General features: G+C 41.7%; 1 protein-coding gene across 1 annotated transcript in view; it reads right to left on the bottom strand.

Annotated features, from left to right (window-relative positions):
- Positions 1-3,266: 3,266 nt before the first annotated feature.
- Positions 3,267-27,935, bottom strand: part of LOC108677188 — a 48,553-nt gene continuing 23,884 nt past the window's right edge. The window contains exons 2-15 of the mRNA XM_018165362.2: positions 25,091-25,179; positions 23,809-23,994; positions 22,952-23,086; positions 22,291-22,412; positions 21,783-21,912; positions 18,903-19,046; positions 17,517-18,676; positions 16,190-17,237; positions 15,567-15,709; positions 15,089-15,245; positions 14,144-14,249; positions 12,001-13,925; positions 9,673-11,595; positions 3,267-8,772 (exon numbers count right to left, since the gene is read on the bottom strand). Coding sequence (XP_018020851.1) covers positions 5,911-8,772; positions 9,673-11,595; positions 12,001-13,925; positions 14,144-14,249; positions 15,089-15,245; positions 15,567-15,709; positions 16,190-17,237; positions 17,517-18,676; positions 18,903-19,046; positions 21,783-21,912; positions 22,291-22,412; positions 22,952-23,086; positions 23,809-23,994; positions 25,091-25,179 — 10,130 coding nt within the window. The 3' untranslated portion in view covers positions 3,267-5,910. The remainder of the gene's footprint in view (positions 8,773-9,672; positions 11,596-12,000; positions 13,926-14,143; positions 14,250-15,088; positions 15,246-15,566; positions 15,710-16,189; positions 17,238-17,516; positions 18,677-18,902; positions 19,047-21,782; positions 21,913-22,290; positions 22,413-22,951; positions 23,087-23,808; positions 23,995-25,090; positions 25,180-27,935) is intronic.

Genomic DNA, 27,935 nt, shown 5'->3' with positions numbered 1-27,935 from the left:
TCCTCCAAAGAGCGTCACGACGGCAAGCAGGACGATACTATGGATAGGGAAATTAATCTTGGTAGAACGGATGTCTGTTCAGGCGGCAATCAAGAGAGTCGCCATCAAATGAGAGAAATACATCATGACAAAATTGAGACAATATATCGTCTGGAGGAAGCGACGATGTATTAATCTAGGAAATGCAGTCTGGATCACAGGGAGGAAGAGAAAGAATTCCAGCCGACAATATCAAGCAAGATAAAGTTATTTAACATTTTATTGCGATTTGATATGTGCTTTGCTCTCCGTATGTGCAAACAGTGCCCGCTATTGCATGTATAGTATAAAATTGTACATATTTCGTCTCGTTTCCAAGAGAATGGAAGAGTGATGGATTTACCGCCACTATGACATCAATGGCAGGCTAGCATTCGTCAATGAGAAGCAACAGTGCATGGCAATGCAAAGTAAGGACTTACAATGTATGTCGTTATTTGTTCTTGTATCCTCAGAAGACGACATGAGGTACAAGTTTCTGACTGCACCTTCCCCAGTTAGGCCCCTGTAAAGATTCCAGTGTAAACATAGTAAACATTTCATAAATTGTCACCGGAGTTTTTGAATTAACAAAAATGTTGATTAAACGGAGTTCAATAAAAATTTTCATTCCCTGTCGAATCTCCTGGTCCTTTCAATGGTCTAACTGAAAGCCTTAAGACCTTGAGGGTGTCAAGTTCTATTTTGCAGCTCCCCTGTTGTTGGGCGGACGAAAATTAATCTATAGATGTGACAACTCAGGCCATCGACAGACAAGGCTTTAGACAGATAGCCCTGAGGGCCTGAAGGGACAAAGGCGCATAACTTGGGTAACTATGAGGGTTCGATTGGTTTCAGACCCGATCGGCTGCGAGCACGATATTCATAAAGCAGACTGTCCGACTTTCCGAGGGCATCGCAGCCTGCATCAACGAAACCAGTTACATGCCCTCAGTCATTTCTCCCGCTCATGGTTGAACTAGTAGTTCAACTAGTAGTAGTATATAGTTTAACAAGCTCCCGCTAATCTCAATGCTCAGGTTGTGCTAATTCTTGTGATTGAATCTAAAGCGAAGTACCGACAGTAATCATCAACCAATAGCGCAGCTCACGAGCCCTTCCCCAATTCGGCAGGGTCAGAGGAGACATGGGATGGAATAAGGAAATAAAAAACATCATCGCGCCACATGAGACGAACGAGTCACTTTCGATCGCCTTGAACATGACAGCAAAAATGATGCCTAGCAAGGAACTTTACGTTCGTTATTGCGACCAAGAAACGGATCACAAATTTTTCTGGTTTATGCTATTGTAAGGATTTAGGAAAATCATTAACTGTGCCCGGTGTAAGATGGTTTGCTAATAAGACAAACGAGTGGCTTAAATCACGATTATAAGTCGCGGGAATTATTTGAACTGCAAATGGTAAACGTGAGATGAATACCCGCTACTTATTTATAAAGCCAAATTAATAGGCACTTACTTACTTAGGAGAAATAAAAGTAGTTTTTAATACACTTTGATCACAGCGAATTTTCCGATGCTTGATGATTTTTCCTGCAATTCATTTCCAGTCTATCCGTTTATTTGGTATTAATGATAAATTATTGAATTCCTGCTTCGAAATACAGGAAATTTTCCCAAAAATTTATTATGAGAATGTCGTGTAAAAAATGAACGAAAAGATGGGCCCGCCATCGAAGGACTGTGCGGACTTGAGATTTCATTGCGCTGGGTGATGAGCAGCGGCAACCAACCAAATAAAGAGACGCGCAGGAGATGGAACTTTGCACGGCCACTTACCGATCAACATTTTGAAGCCGTTTCGATATTTATGGATTGGCAGGGGTGGGTTCCTATATTGAAAATATTCTTAATCATTATAGATACTTTGCAGAAGGACGTTCGTTCACCATTTTAGAGCCATTTAGATATTTATACTATGACATGGGTAGGAATTTATACTGAAAAACGCTCGTCCTCGTTTGTTTATAGAAGGCACAACTAGAAAGAGAGCAAGACAAATTTAAATTTGATTCAGCAATTGTAATTGCATAGCTTACAACAATGTTACGTCACGTAAGGTTTGAAAAATAACGGAAGACGGAATGCAAAACTTAAGAACATAAATTGTTGAATTATCTCTTCTCAAATACACTTTTTTATAACTCATATTCACCTGGGACATTCTGGCAATGCACAGTGCAACCAATTTTGATTCGGTGAGCATCTTAAGTTTTAGTTTGATACTGGTTCTGGGGTAAAAAGTTTCAAACCCCTTCGATAAACGAATATACGTAACAGATATTCTAATTAATGAATAAAATTACAGCGTAATGTATGAATATATCCAATATTGTTTAATCTGAAATGTTCACCTCAGTTTAAGAAAGAGATAACGATTGGCTGTATAATTCAAGAAACACTCTCTAACTGTTTCGTCTCATTTTCTCACTTCAGTTACAGAATCTATTAGTCAATTAAATTTGCTTAGATTGAATTGGACCATACTTACTCGGAAGAGCCAAATCTCGAGTCCCCGATGAATATTCTACTCTGATGGCAATATAAGAATGCGATGAAGCTGTGCACACTTTATGGGTGATTTTCTGGAGATGCATTTTCATTAAGATATTTTTTAATAGTGGTTATTTGTGATACATTTGGGACGTTTTCACAATCCACCGCGGACATCTGTTCGTCTGGTGCCTATGCTCATGCCATCCACTGAAATCATACAACTCAAGTGTTGGATTAAAAAATAGTGCGGGATTTGAGTGATGGCGTGTAGGGTTAGTGGATAAAAACGAATATTTATAGATATATATCGATGATTCAATGTTGACAATTTCAGCACAATAAATTACATGTATTGAGGTATGCTAAAATAGGTGATAGGGGGTGAAAATAAATTTGTTAACCACTACTCTAAACTAAACAAATATAGACTATAGTAAGCTCGGTTGCATATAATTTGATTTGGCGCCAGTCTTATCTGTTCTACGAGCGGCAATCCCCAAGGAGAGAGGAGTCGCTTCGCACCGAAGTGCGCTCGCTGTACGAAGCAAACCTTTTCAATCTTGTGTCTCAGCCAGAAAATGTCGTAAATATGCCGTAAACACACACTGGAACATGTTCAAATAGGTCTCTATGAGAGACATATACAATTGAACAGCAAGAGTCTTTGAAAACACTTCACAAGTTTAGATTTCAGAGCTAAGGGATCAAAGGACATAAAAAACGCGAGCACTTGTTCATATTTATGTATAGGGTATGTACAGATTATAATGTTATTTACAGAGCTGCAAAACTAGGGATAATCGTAACAGTAATTAATTAATCATAATAAAACAATAATTTTATACAGTTCACCGTAGGCGACGGAATGCCGTCGAGACAGTCCGTAATATAGCATGCGGCAGCCGAACTATTGAAGCTCGTACTGATGAATTAGTGTATGGTATCGCCGAACAAGACGTGACACACCCACCATCAATTTATTAGTAATGTGTCCTTTTGAATATTTTTCCGTCATATCTTTTAAACGATCTAAAAGATCCGGTAAAAACATGGCCAAGCCATTTCTGTGTCGCAGTTCAGGCTTCGTGTTTTTTTCAGTTACCGGCGTTTCGTATTTTAAATTTGAGAAATGAGATCTTCTTTTGCTGTACAAGACGACAAGAAACACCAAGAATAGATATAAAAACAGCTCAAATAGAATCTACAGGCCATGGGCCCCCGGTCCATTCGTCGGTATAACTCTCGTCACGAAATCCCTGAAAGACAACTTGCCTTCAATGCGAAAACTTCGTTTCACGAAAAATTCTGATTTAGCTGCAGCATGAGAATTATTTTATATATTTTAATACTACTCAATTGACACGGCGGGAACAGACGCAAGAAGCAGCCAAGAACTACCGAGTTGTGAACTTCGGCACTGGAATGCAGGTACGTTGCAGGGAATCTCATAGAGATCACGAGCTCTAAATTCAGCTTTCTTCAAGATTGTTCAGGACGAAAGGTTTACCGTAAAAGATTAGTAAAAGAAGCCCTTCCACAAATTCTTGCAATTTTTATGAAGTTCGTACAAAATTCCACAAATTCCTGCAATTTTTATGAAGTTCGTACAAAATTCGAAGACATACGGATTCTTATCCTTCACATATTTAAAAATTATACTCGTAAAACAAGCAGATTTAATTTTGGTTACAATTTATGAAGAGAAATTTTGATTCGCGCATCTTCCGGTCGAAATCAACCCGCCAACTTCCAGTCAAAATGTTACATCGAAGAGAAATAAAATATAATTTATTAATTGCAAATTATTAAGTCCTTTACACAGACCTGTTCAACACCATTCAGAAATAAGATAAAACAATAACCCTGGACTGCAAATCATTCCAACAAAGTCAGGGGAACAATGCAAGGTCCGTTCGTCGCAACAGAGTCTGTTCACGGACGACATTTTCTCCTCAGTCTTATTCTCTAAGAACATTGTTTGCGTAATCTTAATAAACCCAACAGACAACACAACACGCATATCTTTTAGAAAGATACATAGAAGACGAGATTAAAATTCATCATTCTCAACGAACACCATGCCGTGTTTTACATAGGCTTATAACTAAGTTAATTAGCTTTCCCAGCCGGCAATGGAAAAGCTCAGGCGTAGTCAACTTGCCTGAAATACTAACACAGATGACAGAAATTTTGATCTTCGATGACGACGTCTATAAAAACACATCCATGTTTTCAAACCCGCGATGGTTATCGCGTCGAAATCTCTACGCGATTAAATAAATATGTTCTTAAAAAAGAGTAAACTTGAGAAGGAAGCTTTCGATTTTTCCCCAACAAAAAGAATGCATGGGAAGACGTTTTGACACATACTGAGGACTTACAATTTTAAATGAAGAACTGGCTGAGTTTATAAGCATTTAGTTTGGCTGACAGCGTATCTCTTCAAAAAGTTCAACGATAAGACGCCGAAAATGAAATCACTCACATATGGACTGGAAAATACCTGCACAATATCCGGTAAACCAGAAGTCGATTTAAAGAGTACGGAACCAAAAAGGATTAAGATTTGTTTAGGTTCATAAAATAACAAGTATAAAAATTAATTCTTATTTGCTTCCAATACTGATGACGGCAAAGACGCTGTATCTTTTGAAATTTTCAGGTATATTTCTATTTGAAAGCGTCCGCACCTCTAACCTTAAGAACGGTAAAGGAACATAAAATGCCATGTCAACGAAGAAACTTCAAACAATTAAGTAAAAGTATCGCCATTCATACGTTACATGCAAGTATAAAAGTATCATACGTTACATGAAATCCAGGGACAATTTTTTCTTGCTAAGAGAAAGACCCGTTTTGAGAATAACAGAATCAAACACGTGAACCACCACCAATTTTTCTAACCTAGCTATGAGATTGAACGGACGTTAGGCAATAATTTTTGCTACAGTTCAAATCAGAGGCCAAATGCATGAAATATCAGCAATTTCCAAAAATCATTCTGAGAAATCATTCCAACTATTTAATGCAACGAAACGGTAATCATTCAATAAATAATTTCTAATTCAAAGTCATGGACAAAAGAAAAAATGATCAAAATGTATAATTGTAGCCGAGCTCATTAGAATAACAATCAATTTCGACGCTCAAGTCTTTCGGTACAACAAAGAGTAAATACTTTCAGACAGTCAACAAGAAACCATTTTAAAAGTTATTTTATATTGCAGATCTTCCTTAGGAATTACAACATTGTAGGAGGGTTTACGATTACAGTCAAAGTCGCATCTTTCACTCAAATTTATGACTTAACACCTGGCAAAAGTTTGCCCAATTCATTGAAGGTGGTCGCTGAAGGGCTCAAAAACTCTACTGTTATAGCCATGGACGGTTCATGCCCTGATAGGGGCCTGACCGTAGTCCTAGAGAAGCGGGATAACCAGAAGGATATCCAGCAGCTGCAGCGGACATGAATCCTTGCTGCAGCATCATGGAGTGTTGCGCTGCCAACTGAGGATGACTGGAGCGCAGGAGAATTTCCTGTTGCTGCCGCTGCAGGTATTGTTCATATAGCTGTTGTGACGCCGCCGGGTCCACAAGACTGCCTGCTGCACCCACCAGCGCCCCGCGGCTGCCCTGGCCCATGAGGGCGAACGAGTCGCGACTGTGGTAAGACGCTAGCCCCGCAGCGTTCAAGTGACTGATCTGCGGCTGGCTGTTGACGATGCTGTTCAATGAGGGTATCTGGAGGGAGGGATGCGATTGTGAAATAGGGTCTCGGGGCAAGGAGCTTCCGAAGTTGCTTTGGCCGAGTGACAGTGACTGGTGAGGTTGTTGATGAGCGGGAGTAGGAGTTCGAGGAGCCCCAGGCATAGATAATGACGTGGATAAACCTGGAGACTGAGATAAGAAAGGTGACGTTGACCCAGGTAAGGTGCGAGGCGTTAGTGATCCATCCCCACGTCCAAATAAAGGGGACGACTGACCTCCTGACATTAAACTAGCATAGGAACGCGCCAAAGTGAGATCCACGTTGCTGCTAGGCGCCGTATTTACAGAACTACTAACTGAACTTGACGACCTGTTACCACCGGTACCATTCGACCCACTGCCGTTGTTGCCATGGCTCGATCCAATGGACGAAGACCCGTGACTTCCCCCGCCCATCTGACTGTGCGACTGGTGGCCAGAACTTCGGCCCAGAAGCTCGTGAGGGAAAATATTGGTGTTGGAGCGACTTGCCAGCGATGCTAGAGCGGCTCTGTCCATGCCAAGCTGAGCCAGTCGGTCAGGAGGAATTGAGCTCAAGCTCTTCTGACCAGCCAGAGCAAACTGGGCCATGGCGGCGGGATTGAACGGAGAAGCAAGAGAGGAAGATAATGAAACTGGGAGCGACGAAGCAAGGGATGATGATGTCCACATAGTTTTAGGGGGCAGATAATGATGTGACTTCTCGACATTAGGTGGTGGAGGAGGGACGCTACGGCTGCCAGGGCGATCAGATTCTAATGATTTCTGATGAGCAGCGGGAGGCGGGGGCTGCGCGGACGCTTGAGCCGATAAGTTGTAACCATGAGACTGAGTTTGATGCTTGTGCAGAGAACTCGAAGACGATCCCACAGAGGACTGTGTTGGAGGCATCAATGGACTCGAGACTTGGTGATGATACGCCAAAGACGCAGGTCGGTCGGGGTGCTGAGATTCCAGTTCTCTTCCTTTAGGAATATCCATTTGAGACCGACGACCTGATAATAAGCTCGGTTGATGGTGATCCGCTATGCCAAGCAAAGCGGCAGATTCCGTAGATCCATAAATGGGAGGCGAGTGAAGCATTTTATCATGGCTGGCTGGAGGACAGCTGGGAGCATGACGCTCATGATGTAAATTAAGCAACATTGGATCTTTCTCAGATAAAGAAAACCCACCTAACTGAGGATCAGGGAAGCGAGAGACAATTTGAGAGAGATTTGCCAAGTTGGCTGGTAAATTAGGAGATGGGTGTTGAGGAAATTGCATAATATCAATAGGCGATCTCATACCCAAACTACGACTGTGAATATTACTTTCATCCAGGACACGATCAAGAGCAGGGCGCTTCTTAGGCGGTGGGTGGTCGATTGGCTTGTTTTGAACGGGCGGAGGGACGGGCGGAGCTGTAACCTGCTGATGGTGAGGCAAGGACGACATTGGCATTTGGTTGGGAGAAGTGAGCCCCAAAGACGCCACCACCGGAGAAGGCCCAGCCGGAGATAAGGTACCGTGACTGTTGCTTTCTGGAGTTGCAAAGTAGCCTGGCTGCTTCATCTGTCGAGATGCGTCCGCCAGGTTGTGGTTATGCGAGGACGATGTGTGCTTGCTCTGCTGTGAAATATGTAAGGGTATCTGGTTGTGACTAACGTTATTGATATCGCGAGACTGAATAGCAGGTACTATTTCGCAACTGTGGCTCGGAGTACTTCTACTCGGGGTGCTATTATGCGTGGGTGTACTATGAGACGAACCAGAGCCTTTGAACTGATCAGTGAGAGGCTTGTTAGGATCATAATTATAATAATTGAAGGGAGGCTTGTTTTTGTCAACGTCAGATCCCAGGGTATTCGGGGAGGGTTTATCTGACGGCGTGGAAGGCGCTGAGGAAGGATAATAGCCAGGAGTCTTGGGCTTGTCTATGCTAGGATCAATAGACGGAGGGTAAAAACTATTGTAACGTCCCGGAGATTTTTGCTTATTGTGTGCACTGTCAGACTTTGAGTAGAAGTTGGAAACATAAGGAACAGTGGGGCTATATAGAGGAGATTCGCTTGACTTGTGTTCAGAGGACTTGCTATCTTGCTTTTCATTGGAAGATTTTTCTGAATGGTCTTTGTAAAAGCCAACTTTTAAACCACCATTAGATTGGTACTTGGATTTATCAGCTTCGTAAGTAGAATAAGGTTTACTAATGGACGAATCATATCGTGGTGAATAAGAAGGAATATTGGGGCTCTTCTCGGTGACCGGTGAAAATTGCTTTCCACCAAACCCTGGAGTGACGGGGGAATTGATAGCGGGGGACCGTTCGCCCTCAGAAAACGCGGCTGGGGAGTTCTCGAGGCTAGGCAGAGGTGAGCGGTCCGACACTCCTGACGACGACACCGAAGCTTTGCGCTGTCGCTCCACCTCCAACTTCTTGGCCTCTTCTCGGGCGCGGTCAAGTTCCTCCTCTTCAAATTTGTACGGATCTTCCTCCTCCTCCATCTGAAAATTGAGGTAATATGAGAAAACTGAACGAGGCGAAAAATAGATAATACTGGTGCGCATTAACAGTCAATCAATTCTAAAGCATAAGTTAGTTAGTTAGTTAGTTAGTTTAATTGCAGCATGTTTACTGGCGCTTCAGCTATTTGGTAATCTCGCACCGAAAGTCAAGATGATAATCACCAACGAGGTGGAAGGCCTCAATTATTGAAAGTTTCTTAAATCAAAAAATCCTTCATCACCTACAAGAGGCGGAAGATCTCAATTGTCCAGCCCCCTGAAGCTGGCTCGAAAGAAACAGCGTTAGCATCTCAAAGAGACGAAGTGACAAGGAGGGACAGGTGAAAATCAACAGAAGTTACAAGTAGTAGTAGTAGTAGTAGTAGTAGTATAGTGGTTTGCTAGCACTTCAGCTATCAAGCTATTTAGCACCGGAGGTCAAAATGTAACATCGCCAGCGAGGCGGAAGGTCTCAATTATTCAATATCGCAAATTAATCATCACCCACAAGGGGCGGAAGGTCTCAACTGTCCAGCCCGCTGAAGCTGGCTCGAGAGAAGCAGCGTTAGCATATCTAAGAGACGAAGTGACAAGGAGGGACAGGCGACAAGCAACAGAAACTAAGACACTCGAACAAGAGGTTGCTTACACGGGACGTCGGCCGCCCGCACGAGAGAGATAGAGAAGGGAAATGTAAGGAATCCTACCTACATAATACCTTAACCCCACAACTGCGACCTGCAGTCAGACACCGCGAGCTCGGCGGTGGGGCGCTCAGGAAAAATCACCCTATTGGAGCGCGAAATTCTATAGGACTTCTAACGAGCACAGACACTCGTCAGAAGTACATGTCGGATAAGTTTCTAGTATGATATAAATATCAAAAGTGTTAATAGTCACCTTGTTTTTCCTCCAAATAGGCTCGTCTTCCATTTTCTCGTCAAGCTTTTCATACCAGGGCGTCTCTGGAGGCTTTCCGGGAGATATTGGAGGCTCAGGAGACATGGGAGGTTCAGGGGAAAGAGGGGGTTCAGGGGAACACACTGGCTTGGGGCTCGAAGGCAGCATGGGCTGGTTGAAGTGATCGCCGCTACGGAGAGAGTCGTTGCTGTCATCACCAACGTTATTTTTGCTACTATTATAAATGTCTTCACCAACAACCTCGACAACATCTACAGCAGAGTTGGAGTTGCTGTCATTAATGCGGTGATTGCGATCAGCGGAAGACGCCCGAGACGCACTGCTCATCGGATCCCGAAGGCTGCCACTGCAACTGCCGATCAAAAGTTGCTGGGAATTGGAGTCGAGATCATCCTGTTCCTGCTCCATAGAACTGTTCATATGATCGGTAAGACTGCCAGCTCCAGGACTCTGATGCAGCTGTGAAGACGGGCGCTGATGCTGTAGCTGCTGGTGGTGCACTGGCGTGGTCTGTCTCGACTGACGGGATTCAGGTCTCGAAAAACTGCTACCGTCGCTCGCCACAGAAGGATACTCATGTGAATGCAGTTCGGTGATATCCACATCGTCATCATCTTCTCCTTGTTTACCGTGCTGGCTGCTACCACCGCTATTAATATTGTTACTGTTGTTGCTGCTCTTAGGAGCGCCGAAGGCCTTGAACCACGCAGACAAGTTGGGCGTGGCGCGTTCTTGTTTGATTTCCGGGGCTCTGGGCGTCACAGGAAGTGTCATTTCCTCAATAGTTGGTGTCTTGTCTTCTCTGGGCTCACTTCTTGAAGGAGTTTGCTGCTTGTCACACACTATCACCTCCTCCGCCTCCTCCCTCTCGCTCTTGACAGGCTCTTCTTCCCTAACTGGGGTGTTCTCCTCACGCTCAGACGGCCGGTCCCAATTGGAACCCTCCCACGGGCTGCTCTCCCATTTTTCGCGATCACGTGGGGGCTCCCATTTGTCATCGTCGTCAGTTTCGTGGGTGGACTTGATGCCGGTCCCGATGTCCCCAGAAACAATGATGCTCCCAAGGCTCAGTTTGGGACTGTCGCCAACTTCACTGCAAGGAACGAGACCAACGCGTGATTCTTTAGCTTTGGCAATGAGCGTAGTTAACTTGGAGTTTTCTTGCTTGTTTATTTTCCCGAAAGGATTATTTGGTTTAGGCTTCGGTTTGGCCTCAGGTGGAGGTTTGGGTTCTTTTTTAACAACTCCTTCTTTTTTGGCTATATCCTTTGACTTGATGATGGCACCAGGCTTAATTCTTCCGTCCTTAATGTCTTTGAAGAGTTCTTTTCCATTATCTAAGGACTCCTTATCGCTATCACTCTTCTTGTCCAAGAAGGGCTTTATCTTTTTATTTTCAAGCTCCGTGTCGCTTTTAACCAAGCAGCTATCGTTCTTCACATTGCCAGTCTGAGAGTCTTTCTTCTCTGCAACATCGTTTTTAACTTTATTGCTCTTCGCCTTCATTTTCTTCTTGCTCCGTTCTTCTTCCTCGTTTTCGGTTTTGAGCTTCTTCTTCTTATTCTCAGTATCGGCAACACCAGCCTCCGTCTCGTCTTTCTTCCTCTTCTTTTTCTTGTGCTGCGGCGCTTTGCTAATATCGGTCTCTGCTGCCTCCGTTTTATAGCGCTGATTTTTCTCCGACTTCTGACGCTCAACTTTGTCCATCTTGAGGCGCTGGCGATACTCCTGCTCAATTCGGAGGGCGTCTGCGTTGAGGTGCAGCATCGAGCCCTCCCGGTCGTCCTCCACAGGCTGGTACACGTCATCGTGCACGTCGTCCACTTCCCTGCACGCCTCTTGAAATTCTTCGTCCTGACGCAGACGAGCCACACCAGGAGCGTCAAGCATAAACGTGATATCCTGCACATAAAAATGTTCAAAAATAAAGTCGCAAACAGTGACTTTTTCCATTGAATAATACTATAATGGCTGCAAATAGAGCAATGTCATAATGGAATTCAAGAGGGAATATTCAAATTACGCATGATTGTGATAGAAAGTTGATGCGAATACAGTACAGCAATCACAGGTCGCAGTGCAATAGAGAAGTAAGTAATGCGATTTGCACGACAGGACAGAGTATAATTGTTTATATTTAAAAATCGAGCGACAATTTGATGTTTTTAATTCTTCAACAAAATGATATACACGAACAATAATTCTGAAAAGGCGCCTTTGAACAGGACCAAATCGGGGATTATGATAACATCATACAACATTAACGACTAATAAATTTTCAAACAAATAATTTTGAATGAGACAAACCTTGAGTGTCTGTTCTGTGGCAACAGAGAGTGCATCAATTGCAGCAACGTTCTTCTGTGATAGTTTCCTCTTGCCGTTCTTGTTGCTTTTGCTCATCTTCTTGTTCTCTTTGGACTTTAGTTTGCCAGGTTTAATTTTCTCTACAATAGCCTTGCTACCTTTAACTTTCAAGAGTTTAGCTTTGCTCTTGATTTCCTTGTCTTTAGATTTCCCGTCTTTGTGTTTGCTGTGGTGCTTGCTATGATGCTTGGACTTGTGTTTATTTTTCTTCTTCTTCAGAAGACTAGATTCGCTCTCGGACGATGCCATGTCCACACTGACGCGGCCCGCTTCGTCTTCATCGTTTATGTCGACATCATACACGCCGCACACGTCACCGTGGACGACCTCATCGTCGCACGGCAGTTGCGCCGGGCTGTGGATCACGTCCCTCGAGTTGGGGTCGTCTTCAGAACAGTCGTAAACCTCCTCAACCTTGAGAACCTTCCTCGAGTTCTCCTTGTCAGAACTATGTTTCTTGTCTTTCTTCTTGTGATGGTGCTTACCATCCTTAGATTTACTCTTGTGGTGGTGATGATGGTGGTGGTGGTGTTTTTCACCATGCTTATGTCTCTTCCTATCCTTATCCTTCTTCTTGCTGCCATGTTTGCTACTCTTCTGCGAGTGATGGTCGGAGTAGTCGCGCGATGTGTCTCGGTCGTTCTCCTCGTCCAGATCGTCAATTTCACCGAAGAGTTCGCTATGGCGTTTAGTAATATAATCTTTCTTGGCCTTGGCTTCGTCCCTCTCTTCCTCACTAGACTGATAATCGTCATTCTTGTAATAAATGCAAACGTCTTGTTCTAATTCATCGTCATCATCGTCATCATCGATGATAGCGGGTGGAACGTAATGGCGTTGTTTAGGCTTCAGTACTTCTAGAGGATCGAGGAGACGATGTTTATTTTGGTCGTCTCGACTGCCATCGTCCATATCAACATCAAGCTTGCTGGCAGCGAAGCTTGACACGTCAGTAATGACACTGTCTTTATTATTGAGTCTATCATCATCCGAGTATTTACAGACTGTCACAGCTGATCTTTTGCTAGCCTCATTATTAGTACTTTCCCTGTTAGTGTGGTACACCTGAGTGATGACAGCAGCTTTTGTGTTCGAATCTTTTCGAGGTCTTCCAGGCTTTCGTTTTGGTAAAAACAATGGCGTTGGAATCAATTCGCTAGAGAAACATTTGCTCTCAGATTTTTTGGCGGGTGAGTACCGGGAAGCAAGAGAAGCATTTCTGCTATATTCGAAGTCATCATCTTCCTCTTCTGGGTACGGATCTTCCCTGACCAGAAGTGGTGGTTCATCATAGTCATCATCGTCATCGTCATCATAATCTTCATCTATTGGGAGCACAACGCGAGGTGGAGAAGTGGCTTTAACGGTGACACCGGTGATCTCTTTCGTTGTAGTTTCTACGAGTTCTTCATGAGCCGCTGGCTGCTCAGCCTCGTCTCCTTCCGTATCAACAGCCAAATCAGAAGCTTTTTTACTTTTCTTCTTAGGCTTGTTTGTCTTGTCTGTTCTATTTTCTTTGTTTTTAGACTTTTCTTCGGCTTGGGCATCTTTCTTATTTATTGCAGGCGTAAGAACTTTCTTTTTTGGAGATGTCTCCGGCTCCTTAGGAGATTCGCTGGACAATATCAACTTTTGATCTTTAGGTTTACGGCCAACTTTCTTTTTACGACCCTTTTTACTGGTAGCCTTGACAGCTTTGTTGTTGTCTTTCTCATCCCTGCTCCGACGGCGCTTCTTTGAAGTCAAGTTTTGTTCATAGCTCAAGTCGATGTAAATTTCTTCATCCGATGATACGTCTGTTTCGAGGTACTTGGCTCGTAGCTTGGCGAAAACTTTTTCCAGTGTATACGCCATGTGAGTGTACTCTGAAATGATAGAAATAATTAACACGCACGAATAAGACTTTCCCAATAATGTACATGGTAGGCAAACAACATCATTTTTTTATCTTGCCTCAAAACCCAGCAGTTCAATGCGAAATAAAACTGTTTAAAATATCTAACAATGCATGTAACTAAACTGAGGATGATATATTATACCGAAAACCTAGCAACCCATTGTAAAACATTCTGTAGATTCGTACCGCTGCCAGGTCCGTTGTAGAGCTTGCAGTTGTCCATCATCAATTTGAAGTCGGCATCAAACATGGCCAGGGACGTGTAGTAACCTTTGTCAAGTCGTTCTTCCAGCTGCAACAAAAATTGTTTCATGAATTTTACGCAACAACGCTAGAAATGTTGGAATTAAAGTATTCTCATTGATTAAATTGCAGCATATCTAATCAGTTATAATATACATAATATTGCAGCGTATAAATCATTTATAGGCACTCATGGTTCAAAAATGTAAAAAAGCAATCAATACCGAAAAAACGTAGCAAATTTGTTCCATAAACGTTAGCAGCACAGGGAAACGTTATCACACAAGTAAGCGCAAATATATCAGAGAAACAGGAAAAAAATTAATTTTCGCGCTAACTAGAGCGATTTCATGAAGCAACAAGACCCTTAAACAATTTGGCTGATGAATTTTAGAAGAATGAAACAGATCATAGAAAAGTGCAGTGAACTTGTCGGGCACAAGATGCATAGCAACAGACCTTTGTGATGTGCATGGATCTGACGATATAGCAACAGACCTTGGTAATGTGCATGTGTCTGACGATGTAGCAACAGACCTTGGTAATGTGCATGGGTCTGACGATGTAGTAACAGACCTAGGTAATGTGCATGTGTCTGACGATATAGCAACAGACCTAGGTAATGTGCATGTGTCTGACGATGTAGCAACAGACCTTGGTAATGTGCATGGGTCTGACGATGTAGCAACAGACCTAGGTAATGTGCATGTGTCTGACGATATAGCAACAGACCTTGGTAATGTGCATGTGTCTGACGATGTAGCAACAGACCTTGGTAATGTGCATGGGTCTGACGAAGTAGCAACAGACCTTGGTAATGTGCATGGGTCTGACGGTGTAGCAACAGACCTTGGTAATGTGCATGGGTCTGACGATGTAGCAACAGACCTTGGTAATGTGCATGGGTCTACGTATGACGGCGTAGTAGTTGGGGGCTATGGACTCCTCCACAGGGTCCAGGAAAGCCCAGGCGTCAGGGTGGGTGCGCAGCTGCTCCAGCACCTTGTACATGCCCGTCCTCAAGTCCTCGTCGGTCTGCAGCACCCTGTGTAAGAAAAACTCCGATATAGAATTTTCACCTGTAGAAAATTCAATAATCCTCTACGGTAACTCTATACAAGTGAAGCTACTCTTAAGATTACACAACCATCACAAAAAAAAATTACCTTGATTACCTTAACCAAATCGCATTCAGTGAGTCGTTCTACATCTTGTTGATCGGTTCTACACAGTGACACACGCAAAAAAGTAGAGAAACTTATTTTTATGAATTAATTTTACATATCATTACTCAAGGAAATAAAATATAACTGAGCACTGACGTAAAAAAAATGACAATTCGAATTTTATAAACATGAAAACCTACACGTGAGAAGTTTTAACTTTCTTCTTTGTGGGCTGAACGGATGGCGCGGGAGGCTCGATGGGTTCAGGCACTACAGCGGCCGCGGGGCTCAGCGAGAAAGCCAACGATGATAAAGAGTTGTTGGTCTTGCGGCCGCTGTACACCTGCAAACGCGAGAGCATAACTTGACACACCGTCCCGTAGTATGCGTCGGAAATGCATGAAAACTTTCATCGTTATTTTCAAAACTGAAACTTATAGGAGAATATTAGTAGCTAAGATTTCCAAGGGAAGAAACAGGGGTTCTATTGTAGGCGCAGTTTAAAGGTTTGAGTTTTGTCATATTTTAAATAAAAACATAACAGTAATTAAAAAATTAAGATTGAATGACAGAGATAAGACGCATCCTAGTATTCAAGCGCGTGGAATACTATTCAATTAGCGCGTGGATTAGCCAAGAAGTTAATAATATAAATTCAGGAACCTTTTTGAACATGTGCAGCAACATAATACCATGAAACACAGCTAGCAAACAACAGAAAAAATGCTTAATTCAGCTCACACACGGATTCGCTCAACTTATTGTTGATTATGGATGAGAATTCATGCTAGAAGGTCGGATCAACCAAGATAACAAGCCCAACCTGAGGTTTATCAATGTCGTCGGAAGAGCTAATGATTTTATCAGTTCTTTGGTCGACATCGTCATCGCTATATTCATTGGAGACTTTCTTCTTCTTCTTTTTTACTTTCTTCGATGCTTTTGATGGCTGAATTTTGCTCTTTTGACTCGATTTCGTCGCCTTGCAATGGCTCTCTTTGGATTTCTTGGAGGCTTTAGTAAGAACATTTGAAGATTTTGGAGACGCAACTTGCTCTGACATCTTGGAAGACTTACTCGATGATGCTTTAGATGCATTAGACGAAGATGGTGACAAGAAAGGCGAAGGCTCAATTATACTGCAGGGGCTATCCCCATTGGAGCTCTGCACTCCTTCATCAGGATTTAAATCAATTAGCTTGACAGACTCCGTCGGTACAGAAGAAGAGCTGCCTCTCGGAGATCCATCACCAACCCCGCTGTCACTTTGGGACTTGTCAGCACTCGTGGTAGAAAATTCTTCGTCGTTCTCGAGGTCAGGAAGAGTATCAGAATCAGTGGAAATTTTTCTCTGGGATTTTCTGGCCGTCAAGCCATTCAGCCCTTTGGAGGGAGACTTTCCAGCTACAGGAATCAGATTAAAGTCTTCAGGCTGTAGAGATCGCAAGGGAGACACAGGATCTTCGACGACATTCTTAAGACTAGTTTGGATGGCCGAATTTACGTCTCTTATGCTGCTCGCCGTGCCTACAGAGTCATCTTCATTGGTCTCAGTTTCGTTTTCAGTAGCCTTAGAGACGGGTTTCGATCTTGGTCGTCCTCGTGGTCTACTCACAATGGAGGTCTGATCAGCAGTTGCTGATTTGATTGGCTCTTTGGCAGAGGCAGGCAGCTCTGCTGCAGGACCTGTAGGTTCCAACGCAGGAGGCCCGATAGCATCTTTTCCTTCACTCAAGGCTTCATTTTGAACTAAATCATCGTTCTGTTCATCTTTAAGAAGGGCTTCTAGTCGCTGCTTTTCCAATTCTTTTTCATGTTCAGCCAGAGACGCGGCAATAGCGAGCTCTTGGTCCCTGAAGCTACTGCGTCTTCTGTGAAACAGACAAACTTCAGCAACACAGCTATGAGATCAAACTATACTAATTCAGGAACAATGTGAGGTGAAATAATGCACTGAAAAGACTACAATAAACAGTTGCGATTAAAATTTTTTCAAGATTATTATTAATACAAAGATATAGGCGTAGTAACTGTACTACTCAGTTCTTACCTTTGCAAAGTTCTGATATTGGCGATTAAAAAAGAACATCATTATTGGTAAAATTATTCAAGAATAGCAACTGTATTCGCTGTTCTCGCCAACACCTCACCTGCCAGGCCTGGGGCAATAAATTTCCACTTCCTCATCCTCGTCGTCTATTTCATCCAGCAACTTGTCACATCTTCTAGTTTCGTCTTCGTAAACAGTGAATTCGTCCGCTTTTTTCTTCCTCCGGGAGTTTTCTGAAGAATTTGTAGCTTTCCTCTTTTTGCTCTTAGACTCGTTCCTAGAAGACACACTTGAAAGTCTACGTTTCCTCTTTTTTCCCTCATGTTCGTCTGCTTTGCTGTCTGTAGGTCGGAACTGTTGTTCTTTTGAAGGCTCTGCTTCGTAAGTAATGTCTTTAACGTCAGTAAAATCAACATTATTACATTCCTTTGTATAATATCTGCTATTGCTACTACATTTATTTTTATTGGTATCACTATTATTATTATTAATACTCTTACTAGAAGAGGATTTGGAAGTCTTTTCACTAAGTGAACAAGATGAGTCATACTTTGAAGAAACGGGCGACTTGATTTGCTTGATTTCTTCAGGAGGTCCGTCAACGGAAGAAGAAGTACTAGACCTCCTATAAGAGAGATCCGAGCACTTGAGATAAGACTTACTGCTAACGTAACTGTGTTTGAAGTTTTGTACTCTGTCAAGTTCGACATTGTCGATGTCGTACTCGTCGACAACTGGCGAGCTCAGCCGAAGAGGAGAAGATAAAGGAAGAGGATGAACCGGCGAGTGCGGTTGAGAAGAGAATGAACCTTCAGTAGGGAGCGTCGCCTCGGCATTAGAGGCAAAATTACCGGAAGGCGGAGGAGGAGAAACAGGAGGACAAGGGGAAGAAATGCCGTAGTGTGGCCTTCGAGAATCATGAAAATCATCATGAACTTCATCGAAATCTGGAGTTTCTCTCTTGATCTCAATATTTGATTCGAGACCGTTGAGGAGGCCGTCTCTCAACCGCTCGTCTAGCTGCCTGTTGATGGCCTCGACACCCTCGCTGCAGCCGTCCAAATATGGCGGCCCTCCAGCGAGGGACGAACTTCCAAGGGCCGACGAGGTTTCCGTGGCCGCCGAGACGCCGTTTGATTGTTGAGGCGACCCAGGAAAAGCGTGGTCGTCGAACCGTCCTTCTTCGCGCTTCTCTTTCAACTTCTGGACGCGGCCTGACGTTCTTCTGGGCGTATTTTCTAGCATCTTCTTGCGCTGAAGCTGCACGATTTCGTTTAAAAAATACATCTTTATATTCTCTATAAAAATTAAAACTATTAAATATATATATATATATTAAAGTCACTATTGAACTTAACAACGTTGCACATGAAATAAAATACAAGCCAGCTATAACCTTAGATAAACCGAAAAAAATTTTCAAGCAACACTGTTGCAGCCATTCGATAGAAAACAATCGTTTCTATAAACGAGTCAGGAAACATACCTTTTCCTTCTCCTGAAAGAGACGCGGTATCTCGGGCAGGAAGTCTTCCCGCAACGTCTGCAGGAGCGAGCGTTCCAAGCGCGACTCGCAGCCCTCGAAGCGCTCAGCCAAGCCGTTCCAGTCAGCCTCGGAGTAGCACTCGACCTGCACCACCACAGTATAGGTCAATGTTGCGAGTCATGACTGCGTTGTTATTGTTCGCCCTCCCCGTCCCGCGACAAATGCGGGACGGGGCCTACACCCATTCCTGTGGCCAGCCCAACCTCTCTCCCCAGCGCGCCAACAGCCTTGCCGCCTCAATGGGAGAGCTCCACAGAACCAGGGGCGACACGGGCGTGACCAGCTCCGAGCAGCCTAACAGGTGGTTGGTGTTGTGTACCTATTCGTGACAGAGTGGAAAAAGAGGGGATGGATGTGTGACTGGATCTATCTTGTGTAAGTATTGGTGTAGTAGGGGGGACTTGTTTGTACGGAGTTGTGCTAGTGCTCGGCGTGTGTGTCTGGGTAATTGGGTTTCTGAAGAGTCTATGGCTGGTGCTCGCGCAGAAAGTACATCATTGTTTGGTAGATTGTCAATGTAGTTAGTTGTGACTGTAGTGTGTATTTGTTTTTTGCATCTGTTCAGTGTTTCTGTTGTGGCTTGATCTGGTTCTATGGATATGTTAGTGGTGTGGTTTCAGTTTGTGGAAGCTGCTTGTTTCATAAGTCTGGGTGGGTTGTAAGGTTGAGTACGAGTGTGAAGTGGGTGGGTTGGTGCTTGAGCTTTTAGTCTGAGTTGGGATGCATTGGAGTCTGAGGTGCTGGTCTATTGGAAGCGTTTTTGTTTCTGTGTGTAGGTGGCTTTGGTTAGTATCAGCTGTACAACCTGTTGCAATGCGGAGTGCTGTGTTTTGGATTGTTTGTACTTTATTTTTGTGAGTTTGTGCTAGGCTGGGAGACCAGATGGGGCTGCTGTATTCTATTATAGGTTGTGTTATAGTTTTGTGGGTTGTGAGTAGGACTTCTTTTTGTGTGCCCCAGTTTGTTGATGTGAGAGATTTTAGAATTTTTATTGTTTTAGTTGCTTTGTTATGGGTGATATGGATGTGGGTATTGAAGTTTAGTTTTGGGTCGAATGTGATTCCTAGTATTTTTGGGTGTGTGATGGTGGGAACTGTGGTATTGTCTATGGTAAGGTTTAGTGTTTTCCTGTGCTTAGCAGGGTCAGGTGTGAAAAGTGTGGCTGTACTTTTGTATGCGTTTAGTTGGAGGTTGTTTCTGATAGTCCAGTCATGTATCTGTTGTAGAAATGGTTGTATACGTTGTTCTGCAATTTTGTAATTGTGGTGTGATGAGAAGTGCCAAGTACATCTGTGTACCTCTGTGGGTACCTCTACATCACGTGTACATCTGTGGGTGGAGTGGGGAGGTCTGAGGTGTATGTTGAATAGAGTGGGTGCAAGGACGCCCTCTTGTGGGACGCCTGTTTTGAAATTCTGCTGTTTGGAAGTGGTGTCATTGAAAAGTGTGTAGCCTTTTCTTCCTTTTATGTAATTGGATATGTATTTCGTTAATGTTGGTGGAATTTGAATCTTTGATAGTATGTCTATTAACTTGCGTACGAATGATTTGGACATGGACATTTCTAGTGCTATTGTAATGGTTCGTGAAGGTGGTTGTTTCTGATTGAATCCGCGGGTTATATGTTGGGTAAGTGAGTGTAGGGCTGTGACTGTGGAGTGATTTCCCTTGAAACCGTGTTGATGAACTATTTGTGGAATGAGAGCTTGACTGACGTTGAGTATGATTTTTTCTAATGTTTTGGAGATTGGACTGAGGAGTGATATTGGTCTGTAAGAAGAAACTATGGATGTGTCTTTGTTGGGTTTGGGTATGGGTATGATCTTGGCTAGTTTCCATGTGTGTGAGATGATGTTTTTGTTTACTGCTATGTTGTATATTTTGGTAAGATATGTTATTGCGTTGGGTCCAAGGTGCTTTAGGTGTTGAATGCTAATGTTATCAGGGCCCGTGGATTTGTTGTTCTTACTATTTTTAATTGCAGAAATGGTCGTATCTGTTGTGATGGTCATCTGATCTTTTGTAAGTTTTTCTATTTTTCTGCCTATTTTTCTTATTTTAAGCGCGTTGCTCAGATGTTCCAAAACAGAGAGCTTTTTCAGACATTATTGAGATGTGACGGAATTGCTATGCAAATTTTCTTAAAATAAAAAAGTAATGTTTAATATCACGCAGCAAGATCACTTAAACTAATAGGCGACTATCCGAGACAACCTAAAGTTAGAGGGAATGAGTGAAAATGTGGAGCTACAATGCGGACAAAAGGAGCGCGACGCCATGCACAATACACGCGCACTTCGCACTGAATATCGAAGAAAAAAAACTCTCCGGGAAATATGCAGAGAGCCAATAAAAAAGTGCACTACATTTTTTCTAATTTATTACACAAAACCTACAACGAAAACCGTTTGTATGATGTAAACCAAAAAATATAACATGAATGAACTTCAGTGATACATAGAATATGCCGCGCATACCTATTCTAAAATATCCACTGCATACAAACTAAACTAACCTACATTTAGTATAATTATTAACTCCCATTCCATTGTTTATTCTTGGTATCATCATTGTTTATTGTTCGATTCCGAGTGTTATTGCAACGTTAGACTGGAAGTAAACGTTCCTACAAGGACATTTAAAACGTTCCTACAAGGACATTTAAACGTTCCTACAAAGACATTTAAACGTTCCTACAATGACATTTAAACGTTCCTACAAGGACATTTAAACGTTCCTACAAAGACATTTAAACGTTCCTACAAGGACATTTAAACGTTCCTACAAGGACATTTAAACGTCACGCCTCACAAGCCTCACCTGCCACACGGGGGGCGGCTGTTCATCCTCACCCTCGTCGTCACTGTCATCCTTGGCACCTTTTTTCTTTCTCTTTTTCTTGCGTTTGTCGTGTAAGGAAAGTTGCGGGGCTTTGTCTTTAGGGCGTCTCCTGCGTACATAATTGCAATAAGTGTCAGAAATGAATGCGTTCACTCGGTTGCTCTGATGAATGTGTGCTGAGCACGTCGCAAGATGTCACTTCATGAATGCGACATCAAGATTTACATAAATTTACGTTCTAATGCATACGCAACGTCGTATATATATAGTCCTGTAATAATTTCTGTACATATAAATAATTATTGAACATATTATTAAAAGGTAAAAAATAAACCACTAAAATTAATAAACTATAAAAAATGGAACTTGAATCGAACAATTATTAAAATCCAAACTACTTCACATACATGTTACAAATTAGGTGTAAAAAATTGCAGTTAAATAAATTTGGGTAATTCATGAATACCACAAGAAGAGAAAACCTCACCTGTGCGGGTGGTATAGACTGTGGTCCTCGCGGTACAGTCGCGTACCATAAAAGTACCAGAAGGTGGAGCCCTTGCTATCGTAACCCAGCGGCTCGACACGTAAGCTGTCTGACTCCAAGTTCTGGAGAAAATAATTATCGTAAGGAGTTTATACTTAGATATATAGAGTACAAACTTAAGGTAAAGAGTCCTTCCTTGTAATCTCATTAGTAACCAGGCCACAACATCGTAATGATGCTCAGCGAGCAGCATTTAGGTGACGGACTTTGCAAGTTGATTTATGTGGCCATCATCATTGTGATCCAATAATCTAAAGCGAACAGTGCTGTCAGATATGCTGGAAAACTTGACGCTTACTTGCTTAATACTTGCAGGATTGATCAACTCAATATGTCTCACCGAAATATTAGTAAACACTGACGGGCAATGAATATAGGTAATGAACACTAGATGTTCGTTCAATTCGTTACAGTAACTCTGCAATCATATTCAGAACTCTGCCTACATCCCCATCTCATCCACCAAGTATTTTATTATCAAAGTATCTTATCTCGTGTTTAGTTTATAGAAAAGTATACCTACCTATTCTATTGTTTAAAACTTATCTAAAGTTGAAGGTCTCTACCCTAAATATACGAAAAAATTGTATAAATATAGCACCTTGAGGAGATCGAGCACGTCGTCAGCCTCGAGCCTGAAGTCGCAGAGAGCGTGCAGGAGCTGCACTTTGTGTCGCAGCCCCAGACGGTGCAGACGCGACCCAACCGTGAAGAGGTTCTCGCGACTCGGGTCCAGCTGATCAAGAAGAGTCTCTTACTAAATTAAGAGAGGTAAATAGTTTCCCCGGAGGATATTTTAACTACTAGTCAATAAGATCTCAAAACTTCATCATATTTATGAAACGAATCCTAACATGTAAATGCGAACGATGATATTGCCTCACTATTAATGTCTTCTGCCTGACTAGCTGACGGAACTCCGATTGTTATCTACCTACCAATAGCTTCACCGAGCAAATGATTTTCTCACTATTGTAATGCATTAAGAAGGAATCACTCACTTTCACGAAAAAGGGCTATCATTATCGAAACATGAAAATTCTTAGCGCTATCTAATATTGCTAAAATATTATTAATGTCAGTAATTAATCACTAAGATATTGAAAGACAGCAACATGTCTGCCAAGTTCTGGAATTATTATCCACTATATATAAAATAATATAACTGCCCCGAAAAGTTTGTTCCGGGAAAAACTTTCAACAACGACTTCGCTCTTTTTGATTATAGAATAACGTGATCAAATATGTATTTTTTTCTTACAGTTGAGATAAACATGAAAATAGATCCCGTTACTGGTGACAAACCTGGCACTTCTCCCTAAATATATTCATGAGCTTACCGCCCGTTAATGGTCACTAACCTGGCACTTCTCCCTAAATATATTCATGAGCTTATACAAACCTGGCACTTCTCCCTAAATATATTCATGAGCTTACAGCCCGTTAATGGTTACAAACCTGGCACTTCTCCCTAAATATATTCATGAGATGCTCATTGACAGTTTGCGGTGTAACGACCACGTGCGGCATGCAGCCCTGCAGTAGCCGCACTACCAGCTCTACCACCAGCCCTCCACCACCACCACCACTGCCACTTTCCTCGCTACCATCCACTCCATCGCACAGGATGGCCTCCTCAAGTTCCTGTTTGTGTAGAGATAGGAAGATTATTGTATGTTTGATCACAAGGTGCTGCAGGAAAAACAGTGTTTCATAAATTATCATCTGACAAGCAGCAACTAATAGATCACACATAAAAAGCCGCATTTAACAAGAAACTTTCATCCATTTAAAACGCCACTAACAAATCATATACATAAAAAGTAACACTTTATATAAAAAATCGTAGCATACAAGAAGCCACTAACAGACCTCGGTGATGTAAACAAGTCAGTAACAGTGATTTATCAATGATTAATCGCAGTCATAGCAAGTTCGTTCGTCAAAAAATAATCCGTCTAAGTCTACAATAAGATTGTATGGGAAGGCAAATTATATAACAATCCAGCGCAAAAGTGAACACAGAATTACAAGATAAATATTATATTATTTTAAACAATTAGTGGGGAATAACAACCATAACTCATTCACAATACATGTTCAGTACACGGGGGAGAAACATGCTTAGAAAATACAGTCTTGAAATAACCAATATTTCAAACAATTCATTTCACAGAACGCTATAATTTTCTGGTTAATTGGTTAATAAAGCCGGATTATGTAAGAAGTTTATGAAGTTATCTCCTTTCAAGGAACACATTTCTCAAAAAACTCGATAGTGAAACAATTTTGATTAAAAAATATAATTTCATCTAACTTGGAAGATATAAAATATGGGAAATTTCTCACCGTTCCTTGATTTTCTAATTTTTAATTTGTATTAGTTTATGTAATGTTGGGGTAATATTGAGATCGGTTTATGGCAAGTTCATTTGAAGATTTAGTAGCATAGTGTCACTTGGAAACTGTCACGAAGATTATCTAGAGAGTTGGCACACACTTGCTGTGGAGGGTAGATCTGCTCCAGGAACAGAACCATGTTAGTACAGTGTCTATTGACGCCGAAGTACTTTTCATCAACTCCGTTCATAATCAATCCCAAGTCAAAATTCTCAAAAATCTCCCTTAAACTTTGCTGTATCGTTACCTTATTTTGGAGTGCCAGAGTTTCTCTCATTTTAAGTTGCTTACAGCTATGCTTTATTTTCCTTTAGTCCTAGCGAAGAAGGCTACAACTCACCTCAATATCGAAATGCAGAAGATCAAACGCTGCTCGGAACAGCGAGCAGAAGTGCGCGACGCTCGGCAGCTCCCACCATGACTGGATATCTGTAATACCGACGAGTCTTACATCACTAATGTATTAACTTTATGTCAAGTGATAAACACACGAACTTCCATGACTGATGTTCATGGAAGTTCGTATATATGTATACCACCAACCTTCTTGCACTTCAGCTATAAATTTGCTTCATTATTGACAATGAAGAAAGCCAGACCATTTATCCGACTGGGGTCGCCGAAAAAATTTTCAAACACTAATTCAGTAATTGATCTTCGACATTCAACAGCAATGCAGAAATTCATAAAATTAAGCAATTAAATTATAGCCAATTTTTCTAAAATTTTCTTATATATCTCATATTTTCAATCAACTTTCAAAGTTCTCAGTAAAATTTCCACCAGTTATTAACTTGAATTTGTAATTTACACCAATAAAACCTCTTCGCTAATCCCCTAAAGTCTACAAACATAATCAACGCAAAAACGCGAGCTTATGCATTCACATTTCAATTGAGGTCGTATATACAATCTCAACTGGCGAGCCGTGCCATCAGCTAAGTTAATATGAGTAAAAAGCATCGTGAATTTAATACTAGTTCAGGCCCACAAATAGTTATCCCAAAGATAGACGTAAACAAGTTCACAAAATAATGCAGCGTTGGTTAAGTTTCGCTGCGTAACAAGATTTGAGTATCACTACAAACATGAGAAGAAGGCGCATGAATGTTGCGCTTCATATCGAGCAGAGCAAAGCATTGCAAAATTGCGCTCCAGCACTTGGGTTACGAAAGAATTGATGCATGAAGCATTCACCATTAAGTTAGTGCCTGGACACTCCAAAACAAGTAACTCAAAACAACGTTCGCGTGAGAATGGGAAAAGTGAAACATATCTCATGAACTTGTCTAATTTTGAACACAAATAATCATAAACATAAACAAAGATAAAAACGGTAAGATTAATATTCAGAGAGTCGAAGTCACATCAATTGTCTCCGCCGACTCTAAAAAAAAAACGTAGATACGCATCGAAAAACTAAAAATTTAATCGAATACAAAGACATGGCATACTTAAAAAACACCCTTACGACAAATACATATGTGGAGCAAACTCACGCAAGTTCATTGCGGAAGACATCTTTCCTTCAAGAGGAAAATTATGCAACCTATTTTTCAAAAATTTGAACTCGATTGCAAGTCGTGCTGAATTTTATTAATTTTGTACTTTTATTTTATTATTAATGAACTACTAGAATGTCAACGAAATATATAAAATATTTATTCTATTTTAATCACACTGGCTGCTAGCAAACGAAAAAATATAATAATGCAAAATTTAAAGTTCATTAAAAACCAGAACTGACCGGCACGATATTTAATAGTCCCGCGAAGATCGTACATTCTCCAACTTACACAAAATAGATCGATTAATTTGACGCGGTTAAAAATTTAAATTTATTCATAATTTTTCCCAATTTATAGGTAACCACTTAGCTACAACCGGTCTAACAGAAAGATTTGAAAATTTCCAGTTCATAGTATCTTTTTTTCGAAAATTAATTTGATGACGCGCAAATAATTACCTATTCGATTAGATCGAAGGAAGAGGAGACTCTATCAAGGAGCGGCGGACCAAAATACCTGTTGATGTCCGCGGGAATTAAGAGTCTGACAAGTGCTCGTAGCATCTGATCCACGTTATTAATTATTAAGGAATCGTTAAAATTTCCGACTCGGATAAACGACGTTCGCTTAACGCTGCTGAGTTTCCAAAGTACGTTTTGTAAATGTGGCTTCGGTTGAAATTTGTGAAAATGTACTCAATCCATGAATTCAATTCCCTCGCTGACATTCAGATCACAGCGTGTTGTATGCAGGAGCGGGCGACGACACTCATAGTCGCTTGTAGGACGATGAAGAAAGAAAAATATGAAGTGGGATTTAGAAGAAGTTCGGCGTTCTGAGAGTTCTGATGCGGGAGAGTAATGATGATTTTATTTAATTATGATATTGCACTAATTTCATTTAATATTTTAATAGCAGCCTATGAGTCGTTAAAAGGCTTTAGCACTATGAATAAATCTACCAGAAAATCTACCAGAACAGAACATCCTATTGAGAGACTCTTCGTCGCTGCAACGGCTGGTAATATTTATTTCTGTTATATAGGTTTAATGGAAAACTATGTTACTTTCTATTTAAATTATGGGTATCTTACAGCGCATTTTTCGAATGCAAATGTATTTTTTTATAAAATTCATAAGAGCCTGATTAACTTGGCATTTTGGGCAAAATTTGTGAAATTTTCTTTGTATCATTGATGGTACGTACACGGTACATTAAAGGGTTTAAACGCCGCTTGAACTGGAATTATCGGACCGATTAAAACGTTTTCACACTGCGCAAGCCCTGGAGTGAAAGCGCTGTCACGCTGAAGTGCAACGTCTGGAAAGCAGCTACTAGGCACACAATATTATTGCGCAATATGGTTTGCACAATATATTGACTGCATGAAATCCACGGACACATAATATTATTGCGCAATACTTCGGTTTGCACAATAATATTGTGTGTCTAGGAACCATATTGAGTTATTGTGCCATCACTTCCCCAGGCACACAACCATAAGGCGCAAACTGTGCATTATGCCAGACTTTCATGAAGTCAAAGTGTTTCAGAACTAGGTGGTCAAAGGTTGTGGAATATAAATAATATACGATACATGTCAATTGATTCATGCATTGTCTCCGATTTTACGCAAGTGTGCAAGATTTCAGATCGATTGGACAGGTAAAAGTGTGT

This window comes from Hyalella azteca, unplaced genomic scaffold (assembly GCF_000764305.2).
Source record: "Hyalella azteca isolate HAZT.00-mixed unplaced genomic scaffold, Hazt_2.0.2 contig6587, whole genome shotgun sequence".
Classification (NCBI taxonomy): Eukaryota; Metazoa; Arthropoda; class Malacostraca; order Amphipoda; family Hyalellidae; genus Hyalella; species Hyalella azteca.
This window is presented reverse-complemented; position numbering and strand designations above follow the sequence as displayed.